The sequence below is a fragment of the Fulmarus glacialis genome, unplaced genomic scaffold (assembly GCF_000690835.1).
Source record: "Fulmarus glacialis isolate BGI_N327 unplaced genomic scaffold, ASM69083v1 scaffold4935, whole genome shotgun sequence".
NCBI lineage: Eukaryota > Metazoa > Chordata > Aves > Procellariiformes > Procellariidae > Fulmarus > Fulmarus glacialis.
In genome coordinates, this window is record NW_009214785.1 from 12008 (window position 1) to 23427 (window position 11420).

At 44.6% G+C, this 11420-nt stretch overlaps 2 protein-coding genes across 2 annotated transcripts; both read right to left on the reverse strand.

Annotated features, from left to right (window-relative positions):
• Window positions 1–2527: 2527 nt before the first annotated feature.
• TMEM230 (transmembrane protein 230) lies at window positions 2528–4332 on the reverse strand. Its single transcript, XM_009578687.1, has 3 exons — window positions 4205–4332; window positions 3600–3722; window positions 2528–2668 (listed from the first exon to the last, which is right to left on the reverse strand). The coding sequence occupies exons 1-3, from the start codon at window positions 4301–4303 to the stop codon at window positions 2528–2530; spliced, it is 363 nt and encodes a 120-aa protein (XP_009576982.1). The 5' UTR covers window positions 4304–4332.
• Window positions 4333–9313: 4981 nt separating this feature from the next.
• PCNA (proliferating cell nuclear antigen) lies at window positions 9314–11247 on the reverse strand. Its single transcript, XM_009578688.1, has 5 exons — window positions 11151–11247; window positions 10674–10741; window positions 10297–10491; window positions 9876–9999; window positions 9314–9743 (listed from the first exon to the last, which is right to left on the reverse strand). The coding sequence occupies exons 1-5, from the start codon at window positions 11245–11247 to the stop codon at window positions 9661–9663; spliced, it is 567 nt and encodes a 188-aa protein (XP_009576983.1). The 3' UTR covers window positions 9314–9660.
• Window positions 11248–11420: the final 173 nt, after the last annotated feature.

The window sequence follows — 11420 nt, forward strand, 5'->3', positions numbered from 1 at the left end:
TATGTGAAAGAATGAAGTCATCTGGATCTACATTTTTCCAGCAGTCAACATACCTTTTTTCTTTCCCAGAAGGGTCTCCTTTTTTCCAAATTAGATATAAAACAATCCCTGTAGAGAGGAAAATTTCCCCCTGGCCATCCCTTGTACAAATAGCCCTGCAAGCATTAGGGCAGGGACTGTTCTTATTTATACACCGCTGCCTGAGGATTTTACTTCTGTCAAATAAAAAATAAATTAATTGTCTTTCCTCCAGAAATGTCAGCATGTTCTTCTCCTGTCCCCTACATTTGCTTATCCCTCTCAGTCAATCCAGGCTTCCTAGCTTGCTGCATCCTATCAGCCCCAATTGAAAGCATCTTCTCCCCACCCCTTTTCTTTTTCCATCTAAACTTCCCTTCCACTTCTTCTCCCCTTTCCCAAAAACCAAACAAACCCACATTCTTATCCACTAATAGAGGCTGATTCATGGTTTTGCGTCAGCAGCTGCTGTCCTGGCCAGACCCAGCTTTAATGGACACATTTCAGCTGCTGCCAAGCAGTACGTGACAACATCTGGGAAGCAGGGCTGCCATCGGCCCAGGGGCCAGCCGCATCAGGAACGTGAGATGGGTGCGGGCTGGCGTGACGCAGCAGAGCAGGACAGAACGTGCATAGTCGTTGCCTTCAGAGATCCTGAATTCAATCAGTTACTCCTCAGAGTGCAACACTGGGACACATGCAAGCCAATCAAGTCAAACAAGGGAAGAGATGTAGGTTAAAAAAAAGCTATCTTGGCTCAGGCTTTAATTTGGAACATCGGAGGAGGAAAAAAGGCAATTTTAAGAGTACTTTCAGAGCAAGGCATTCACCCAGCACTGTTCTCATCTCAACATCCCCATGGACCTGCTCTGCACTAACAGTGATACCTGCCCCTCTTCCTTTCAAAAACTTTCAGTCCACGTGAGGCACACCTGGCAATTCAGAGTATCAGCACCAGCCTGCAAGCCATATTCAAACAGAGACTACTCCTGTTACATTGCACAACAAAAGGAACTGGGTATTTGGACCCTGAAACAAAGCAATTAGAAGTCTGGGGTCTTTGCATATTTAATAAGGACTGCACGTGAGTTCAAAAAGCCAATCCTGACCTTCTGAAGAAGCGCGTTTTCCCGCCGCACCCAGGGCACTCCGGATTGCTGCGCTATGGAGGGCAATCCCAGGTCCCCAGCTCTGCCCCAAAGCCAGCCGAGGGTCCCGGAGAGCAGATGGAGCTGTTCCAAAGCCGCTGGCTCAGCAAAGCCTAATGCTGATTGGAGTGACTACATTAGCAATTGGAAGCAGTAGGCAGCAGCAGATTCAGCTAAAGCCTTAATCTGGTTGCCCAGAAGAGTTTTTAGTGCACACTGGGATCTGCGAATGTGAAAAAGACAAGCTTAAGATTTGTACACAGAATATAGTGAAGTTTATTCATATTAAATACATCTACTTGCATCACTACTTGTCACATACTTGTTCTCCAGGACAGAGTTCATTCCCACTTCAGGAGACAGACAGTATTTACTTTACATGAATCAGAGCAACCAATCTGTTTTCCCTGAATAACATATCACTGAAGCTTACAAAACAATACAAATGGGTTTTATTCAGTACAAACTATACAGAGATTTTTTTTTACTGGTCTAGGGAGTTATGCACAAGGACAAAATTATTCCAAAGATACATACAGACAGCTGGAATTCAAGTGTCTCCAATATCCACACTAGTCAAAACCAAGATTTCTGGAATTTAGACACTTGAGTCCTGGTCCAGATTCCAATTCTTTTCCCCAAATCCATTTGGTCTGTTTAAAATAATAATCAAAATCCAATAACAGTCCTTTTAAAGGATAAGCAGATTTTGCCAAAAGTAACAGTGGCATGGGAAACGGCTTGCTTCGGAAGAATGTGTTTGCTGAGTAAATAAGCTTGGTCAGTCTGACCAGAGGAGCTGTGTAGCAAATGCACTACATGTAAATGACCTCATACAAGTGCAGTTTTCCCCCCTCTTGTACACATCTGACTTGTTACCCCAGACAAGCACAGGACAAGTAGATTGGAAGCATTTCTGATGGACAGAGAGGAAAAGGAGAATTTAACTATGGTTAACTAACTTTGCAAAGATAAAAACCCAATGATAACCTTGCTGAAAACTAAAATCAGCTCTATACAACAGTTAGAAAAAACAAATATCTTCGCTGCTGAAAAAAATTTGGAAAATTGCTAGAACCATCTTGCCCAAGAAGAACTTCTTACAAGCAACCAGCATTATGTAACCAAAAGAGGAAAAATAAGTAAATCACATGTTCTTCCCACCTAATGTTGCAATCCTTTTGGTCAATTCTGTGTTCAAGCCCCCACCCCCCCAACTAAGAAACCTGCAACACCTCAAAACCAGGAACGGGCGTCTGGTGACTGATATACTTCATCTACAATCTTACAGGCCCCCTCCGATATCCAGGGTAACTAAGCTCTTACCGCCGACCTAATTATAATGCGATTAAATACATTGTTCAATCATCGAAATCCGGGATATCGTCGTAGGAATAGCCCCGGTAGCCTTTGGAAGCGTAGTATGCAATGCGCAGATGGTAGAAGCCTGGGAGAAACACAAGGATCCCAATGATGAGCACGGGGATCGCACGGTCTGTTCCCTGCAGAGAAGAGTCATGCAAGTGCAGTTAGAAGAGATCTGTAGGGGGAGTCTTTTCTTTTTCTTAAGTCCTGCCTCAAGTATTCATCCTTAAGGCCTGGCTAGCTGACAAAAAATAAAAATTCATCTTAAATCAGAAATATCTCAGTTTTCTTCAGGCTGAGCTCTAAGTCCTTTCCCTGGACTACAGGGAACCTCCTTGCTACAGGAAACCCTCAACTGAACTTCTCCTTTGGATAGGAGGGGTGGCTCCTCCTAACACTAATCACATTAAAAAACTGCCAGCCACAGGCTGGGTGCTGCGTGCTTGGCTGAGAGCGAGCGCTCCTATCTGTGCCTGAACTGCTTCCGATACAGCCAAAACACCGCTGTTTCCACAACGATAAGCAGCAGCTGCCAACTGTAAAGCAATTCCATACAGCACAAGGTAAAAGGAGAAGCGTGCCATAGAGAAGCACCAAGTCAACTACGAACAACAGATCCCCTTTCAATGGATCACAAATGCAGAGAGATGAGAAAAAGTGGTGCTGTGTCCTATACAGCGGTCTGGTATCTCCTACAGAAGTTACCAGATGTTCTTCACTAGAAGAGTGATGATCCCAGCATGAAGTTTTTCCAGGACAGCAAGCTGACCACTGCAGGGGTGTAGCATTAAAATGAATCTGTACCCCAGGGAGGACAGAGAAACTCAGCCCTCCCTAACAGATCTCCAGTCCAGCTATGAACCTGCTCCAGACTGCTAACTGAAGACATCAGAGGGCTCCGCTGCCAGAGAAGTAGGGCTGTCAGCAAACACCAGCACGGCAGTGGAGAGGGTTACTTTCTTGCCTTTTGCTCTGAATTTCTACACTGAACATGACAGTTCACAGCAGGCTTTGAGGAATAGGCAAGCAATGCAAAACTGGTAACAGAAGTGTAATCAAACCACTTACGCCTTTGCTAATGTATCCTGCCAAGAGGAGGGCTCCTATGATAATGAGGAAGGTCCCGATCATGAAGAGCACAATAGCCAGTGCAATTGCCTTGTAGGGGATTTTTGGTGGGCTCTTCTTGAACTGGATGGAAAAAACCCCAAATATTAAACAGCTTAACTTCAGCACAGTTCCCCTCCCGCCACGGCAGAGATACGAATCTGACAGCTAGCAGAGATGACACGGGACAAACTGTTGCAGCAGCTCTGCTGCAGGGCTCTGTAATGGCCCTTCTGCGAGGAATCCTGCCCACAGAGACCCTGCTGTCTGAGCCAGCCTTTACACCCATTGCTTCCAGATCTGCTCTGATTTTCACCTCCCTCCAAAGAAATGCATCTGACCTATTAAACAAGCAATCTCCTTTCCAGTTAAGCTCCACAGGCTTTCGAGAGGAGAAGGGCTGAAGCAGTGGCTGGCAGCTAGCTTTGTACCTTTCTGATCTGAGGCTGCTCTGCGGAGGTGAACAAAAAAGCAGCCTCCCGTGCACATGCAAAGCTACAGCAGCCTTTCCCAGCAGTTCACAGTCAGAGCAGCAGCAGAAAGAGGTTTTCTTCACCACTTTTTACCTGCAGGTCAATATATCCATCATCAGTGCTGGAGAGCTTGGAATATTTGACTTTGCTACTGGGAATCCCAGCAGTCAGATTTGTACGTGACGGCATCATTACAAGGAAGCCTGGGCATCAGCTAGAACCTGGAAAACAAAGAGAATAGCAAAAAAAAATCAGAGTAAACTGAATGATAGAGTCTGAGACACATGGATCAAGTTTAAGAGAAACAAAAGTATCAAGCCTGTACTAACAAAAGGCATCTTTGTTCATTTTTATAAATTAAGTCTTTTCAAACAAAGCTTTGTATTTAAGCCTAAAATATAACAGCAGAAATATAGCTGCAACAGGGTTTGCCAATATTTGAAAGCAAAGTCAAACTGAGGTAGAACTTGCGTTTAAAACAAGACAGAAATTCCAGAATAATATACAATGTATAAACCAGCTCTCATTTCGCAAGATAACACTTCCAGCAGGGAGATGTCTGAGGTCCAGCTATTTCTGAACAGGGACAGCAGCAAATAAACCCAAACCAGAACTAAACAAAGCAGCTTTTCAACCAGCAGGATATTTTGCAATGGATCCATTTTGCAAAAAAACCCCATTAGAAACTAGAATGAAATGGAGCTGTCATTCCCGAGACAGCTCGAGTCATGACTCAGAGGGAGCATGACAAGGGGATGGAGTGGTTAGTGGATGAGGTAACCAAAAAACCAGCAAGGAGCTAAAAAGCGTAGGTCATTTGTCTGTCTAGCTGCGAGGGAGGCAGCGTTCAAGGGTAGAGCTTTATTTAGTTACGCCAGAGCCGTACCCTGCAATTTCACCACGCCGTGAAGCCAAGCCCTGCGGTTTTGCTGCCAGCACTGGCAGTCCCAGGGAGAGGGGCAGAGCCAGCTTTCTTCTGCGTCTTGAAGCCCAACTTCTCAGGAGTTGACGCCTGGATCCGGCCTGCCAACACATCCCTGACTCACTGCAGAGCCATTTAACAGGGCCTGACAACTCTTCCCAGCAGGACCTACGCGTTGGGTGTCTGCTCACCCACAGCCTTGAACCTGCACTCTGCAGCCCAGGGCTACGATTCCCAGAAGTGAGGCAGAAAACAGGCTTCCCTCACTTGCCGACTTCAATAGCTTTTTTATTTTCTGAGCAAGTATGGAATAAAGAAAACAAAAGTTCCAACAGGGAGGGACAGAGATGCTTTTTCCATAACACTATTTGGCATCTAAGGTATAGCATCTCCTCAAAATATTTAGTCTCCACGTGAACTGAAATCCTTTGTCTCCCTCTTGCTAATTGCTGGCATATTCCCCTGCCATCAGGTTTGCTCCTCCTGCACTAAATTTGACTTTTGTAAAAAACCCAACACCCTCTGATCTTAAACCCCCACAGCTGTACCTTTAACTTGAACTTCTTGCTTGTTTTGTAGCAAAACCCAAGCACAAACAAAACATTTCTAGCCCCATCGATAATGGAAATATCACCCACCTACAGGGTGGTAACATTCACATCCTCAGCTCCGTACACATCCATGTTTTTCAGGTCACAGTACTCAAACACCCCCAACACCTCCCACACACCTAGCAGGTAGATGTGCAGGAGGGGAAGAAGCCAAAAGAAATCAGCACATCTGAAATGTGTCAGATTTCCTGACTCTGCCCCATTTTACTCTCAAGTACCACAGGACTTCTTACTGACTGTCCCATTATTTACCAGGCTATTCCTAGTGGCTTCCCAGGAATTATTTCCAATTTACACTTGCATAAATTGTCCTGCCCTTCCCATTACCTTGCTTACCAACAGGAAAGAGGCTATTAAGGACAAATGCAAAAAAAAATACCCTCTCTCAGACCTCATGTTTAAGGGCCAGGTTCAAGTCCACTAAGCTTCACTTTCCTTGTGCTCTACACTGGTTCAAGACCAGAAACAAGCTCAGTGCTGTGCTCTTTAAGAGGCAAATAAATGGTGAATCACACTTGTAATCCAAGTTTTCTAATACCATGCGCTACAGTCATGTTTTAAACACCATCAGAACCCGCACTGCCTAGGGGAAGGTGCCAGGGTAGAGCACAGGCTTACAAGGGGAGCTTGCCAGTAAATGCAAACATGGCACTTCAAGCCAAAATCCTGTTTATCCCCTAAATAAGAGCAATATATTTTTCTACCCCTCTGCCCATGAATAAGGAAGGAAGAGAAATGTCGCTTCTTGCCCTTTCGGGAGCTCAAACCTCACACCTAACATGACAAACACACCCGACCCCCCTCCTCCAGACCTGAAATGGTTTCTCTGCTGCTAAACAGGAAGTTCACAACATGTCTGGGAACTCCCCCAAAACTGCAGGCTGCACGCCCTGCCCCGCACAGCTTAAAACATTAATAAAAACTCACAAAGACCATTACCTACTATTTGCGCTGCTGGTCAAACCCATCTCTCCCACTGCCGCGTCTCTTCCGCGCTGCCCCGGCCGCAGAACAACCCAGGAAGTTTATTCCTGATGACAGTAATTTCCTTCCAGGTTATGGCAGCAGGCTCTTGCTGACTCAGCTCCGCTGGGTTATTTTCGGCCTCCCACTCCGGATTAGCAGCTGGCATTACAGCGTCCTCGGGCAGGCCGGCATGGACCACGTCCTGGTCACCCAGGCCCACATCACGCGAGACCCAGCGGAGCTAATCTGTCATTTCAGGGCTGCTTTTGTAGATGGTTTGTGAAAGAGCATGTTCACACGCATCTCTCCTACACATACTTTAAAATAAAGTTGATTTCCTTAAGGAAGATCTGGACAGAAGGAAGATCTGGTCAGACACAGCACAGCCCTCCACGAGGGCCAAGTATGTGACAGACAAGCTATAGGCAGAACCTGGAACAATATTAGCACAGAGATGAAACACAGCTGGGGATCTACTTCCTCCAACTGCTCCAAACAAGGAAACTGCAGGAATTGCCATGGTTCCAGTTCCTGTAAGTTAATATACACACTGGATTTAGAAAAGCCTAATCTCCCTAAATTTCAAAGAATTCTCCCTCCCCCCCTTCTTATTTCTTTTCTCCTCAGTAAGAAAGTCTAAATATATAAATTTCAAAGGCTTACGCTGTCAAACATGAAGAAACACACACAGCATTTACTAAGCCTCCCCAGTTTGGTTTTTTTTTTAAAGAAGGAACATCTTAGGTTTGATTATTTGGGTATGGCAATGGCAAAGTAAACATTCAGCTTCTTTAAGGATTTATGCTAAAAGAGACAAACACAAGTCAAAACACAAGTGCATAGATACTTACGTTAAAGGATGCTTCTTACAACATGAGGCTACTCAATTTGGTCATTACAGCTGTAAAAATAAGCAATTAAACCATTTGGCTTATTTTTACAATGTGTTTATGAGCAGAATAGCACAAATACGAGTTTGGCAATCCCCAGTACAGCAGGAGGTTGCACCGAAAAGAATTTGCTTCAATCACTAGCCCAGCTTTACGCACATCATTGAAAATGAGAATCCTTCCCTATTTCAACATCGTGAATCTTTGATTCTTTGCTGAAGCCCATATTTACTTGCTGTACTTGTAGGCACCCACGGTGAGCCAATCTGAGAAGCATCACATTTGGAGTGAAAAAGCCTCCTGGTTATCCAAGGCATCCACTACTACTGTTCAGGGCAGTAACTCAGCAATTGCGAAAAACTTCAGGGCACCTAAAGATCTTGCTTTCGAGATCTTTTCTTAAAGGTAGGGAATTAATCAGCAAGCTAAGACACTTCAGAAGAATAAATGGGCTGTGCTCTGGGCACACGCGAGACAGCTCAATAAGGGAGCTGAAGACCATGCAGGGAGCCGTCTGCATCAGAGCAGAAGAAAACCACAGTCTGAACCATCTCTGCTAACAAAGAAGTGCTGCTACCAATGAAGAACCAAGGGCAGGGGCATTAAGAAATCCTGTCCCCCAGCTTTGAGCAAGGACCAGTTTCCATCACTACAGTAGCAGGATCATTCTGACACAGCAGAATTTGTTTCTTAATCAGTACTGCCACCTTGTGAAATTTTTCTGCTACATCAGTTGGTGTTTCCAACTGTCAAGTTTACAGGCAGTTTATGCTCAAGATACTCGTATTGCTGACTAGTGGGAAGTACGCAGCCCCCTAAAAAAAATAAGCATACCCACAGCACCCAAGAGCCTGTATTACTCACCATACAGCACTGATCAAGCCAACTGAATTGCTTTTCAGTGTTTCTTCATTTGTGACAGTGGAGTCACTTAGGTTCCAGACGGAGGGTAAGGATTTATGGCTAGCTGGTGGCAATACAGTAAGCAAAGGAAAAAACCACCTGGAACTGTCTTCAAATCCTATTTTTCATGTTCAAACTTTCAGGGTGAAACACGCTGTAAACCTTATTTTTATATCTTCATCAACAATATGAACATGATCACAAATACCCTCCATCAAGAGAGGAATTGCTGGTGGCACAGGTGAGTGCACTACACTTGGCAATAGAAGCATGTAAGGTGTGGGACAAAGGCACCCAATGAACACAGCATGCACAGACCTGTTGAGGAGTAGCTTAACATCAATAAGCCAGAAACAGTAGAGCCGAAACCAAGGCGGCTTCATGCAGCTCACCGTCAGACCAAGGACCTTTCAGCCACTAGTACACTGCAGCGTCTGCCTACACACTCCCAGGCTTCCCTGCGAGCTGAAGTGACAGCTACAGGGACAGTCCCCGCTGGAGGCAGCTCTGGCATCAACCGAAGCTAATGCATGTTAGGCAAAACCCATTTCACAAACTTCCTCTGCTTAAAGGAAACAGCATCATGGAGCAATTAGTTATTACACTGTAACCACGCCCCTCCATTTCAACACATCTAAACCATCAAAGCAGAAGCTGGTAACTCCAGTGCAAAAAAAACCCACAAGCTTGCCTGCTGCTGTTCCTTTGAAAAATGATCTAGGGTACATTGGCATAGTTTGACAAAGCATCAATTCATCCATCCACATTTAAACAGGATAAAAACCATGAAATTATATTCTTTATTTCCATTTTCCAAGTTTCAGTTAGAATACCAGCTTCAAAAATAAATGCATGAAGTAAGGTCAAATAAACTCGCGGCATAACTGAACAGCAACCCTAGTCAACTACAGTTCCACAGGTGAAACTTCAGGAAACATCATCTTTACTCAAGTTAAATATTGCACCCCTTCTCTAACACAGGTTGAGAGGAGTAAGATATTTCACCTTAAGACAGCATCTAAGAGATTATTGGAAGTACAGGAATAGACTAGAAAAAACAAAGTTTCCTATTTCCAATGACACCAGTATAGCAAAATAGTAAGTTGAAAAATATTTACAAAGATATCTACACAACATGCCTAACAGTGCTCATACGATGCTCCAACGCACTGAAATTGCTAACACCACCACTTCCTTTTCAAAGTCAGTTGTCCTCTCCGAAGAGCTGACCAGATCGCCCCCTCAGTCCTACTCCGATTAAGAGCCTTCTTGTTGGTCTTCAATCTTTGGAGCCAGGTAGTATTTTAAGTGTCCCATATCAGCAATCTTGTACTCCACAACTGGGAAAGAAAAAAAACAAAAGAGTATTGGGAAGGTTCTTCAGAAAAGCCAATCAATCGAGAGTTCTTAATGCAGTTCTAGGGTGGCAGCATTCTACAAGGGTATTTTCAAGGAGAGCTGCTCGTACTTACCAAGAGGAACATCTGCAGACATGCTGAGTGTTACTGTGGGTGACAGGGGAGTGGCTTTGGTAAAAAAGTTCAAGTACCTCAGAGCAAAGGTCAATTGGACTGGCTCATTCATCTCTATTGTAACCTAGAAAACCATCAGCCAGGTTAGACCTCAATAAATGCAATGAGTTCCCTCAAGTCTCTCAAATAATTCAGACACCTCAGGCAAAGGCAGTCAGCGCTACTCCCCACCCTGTTCTGCTGAGCACTGCTTGCAGGCCCCAGGGTAAGGGGGGCAACAATTTGTTGACTCTAATCTATAAACCAAAGAAATACACGATCCAATCACCCAGCTTTAGCCCCCAATAGGTCAGAGAATTAGTCACATTAGTAGAAACCTCAACGCTGAAGACACCATAGCAGCCATGAAGGCTTAACTTACAGCTTCTTCCTCTTTATCCACATTACTGGTCTGTGACAGCTTGATATTTCCATTTCCCAGCTCTCCATTAGCTGAAAATTTCACACCATCTTTTGCACAGGAGATGACAACTGCATCGCCGATGTGGCTGAGATCTCTACAGATGCGTGCGAATTCAGCAGAAGGCATTTTCACTACACAACTGTATTCCTGTTCCTGTGAACGAAGTGTCACAATTAAACTTCTACCGAGAAGCTTGGTGTGGTCACTACACTTGAGTTTGTGCAGTCTTTCCAAAGGAAGTTATGTTACAAGGTCAAACTCCAAGTCTGACATGAACATGGGAAAACACCCATTTCTAAGAAACAGTGTAGTCAGTCATTCAAGCCACTACTTACTGGAATTCCAAGCTGCTCCACATCGAGATCCATTAGCTTCATCTCATAATCCGAAACCTTTTCCTGATCTAAAGAAACAAAACATAGTTTGACCAAGTGTTTCCAAGAAGTTATCACCCTGAATTTAAGTTTTGCCCCTTTTTTCCCCCAAGTAAAAACACCTCAGTTATGACAAGATGATCCACCTTGTTTAATTAGAGCTAGAAATCGGAAAGTGACCCAAACAGCCTTTTGTAGAAGGACAGGAACCTGCTAAGGGCATCTGTATATGGCCTAAAGACTCTTTCTCTTACAAAGAAAGCATTGGTCAAGTTGACGAAGCTTACATCTCCAGACTGTTTCAAGAGTTTAAGTACCAGGTGACCCCCCCCCATTTCTGAAGTATTTCTTCTCGCTTCCCCCTGTCCCTGCATCTGCTTGATCTACGAATACTAAAAATATCATAGTAGCAAATTAGTTCTCAAATATAACACTCACTTGGTGCTTCAAACACTAGAGCCAATGTATCCGCATTGTCTTCTGCTCGGAGAGTGATGATGTCTTCGTTTCCAGCACATTTCAGTATTTTGGACATGCTGGGGGGGGGGGAAGGTAGGTCACTCCCAGGATTACAAGCAGACAGAGCAGAAACACCAGCCCATTGCCTACTACGGAGCGTGAAAACAAGGCTAACAAGCAGCAGTCAGGCCCCGCAGGCGCAGCACCGTGTGGAAGGAGCAGAGCGAGGGCTCGTCCCCCCGCCTCATC

What these genes read in the sequence shown, in the direction of transcription:
- TMEM230 (XM_009578687.1), bottom strand. Translation starts at nt 4,303, where the DNA reads ATGATGCCGTCACGTACAAATCTGACTGCTGGGATTCCCAGTAGCAAA. An exon ending in ATGGATATATTGACCTGCAG is followed by an intron (nt 3,723 to 4,204) that starts GTAAAAAGTGGT and finishes TTTTCCATCCAG; the next exon opens with TTCAAGAAGAGCCCACCAAA. An exon ending in CAGGATACATTAGCAAAGGC is followed by an intron (nt 2,669 to 3,599) that starts GTAAGTGGTTTG and finishes TCTTCTCTGCAG; the next exon opens with GGAACAGACCGTGCGATCCC.
- PCNA (XM_009578688.1), bottom strand. Translation starts at nt 11,247, where the DNA reads ATGTCCAAAATACTGAAATGTGCTGGAAACGAAGACATCATCACTCTC. An exon ending in TCTAGTGTTTGAAGCACCAA is followed by an intron (nt 10,742 to 11,150) that starts GTGAGTGTTATA and finishes TTGTTTCTTTAG; the next exon opens with ATCAGGAAAAGGTTTCGGAT. An exon ending in TGGATAAAGAGGAAGAAGCT is followed by an intron (nt 10,000 to 10,296) that starts GTAAGTTAAGCC and finishes ATGGTTTTCTAG; the next exon opens with GTTACAATAGAGATGAATGA.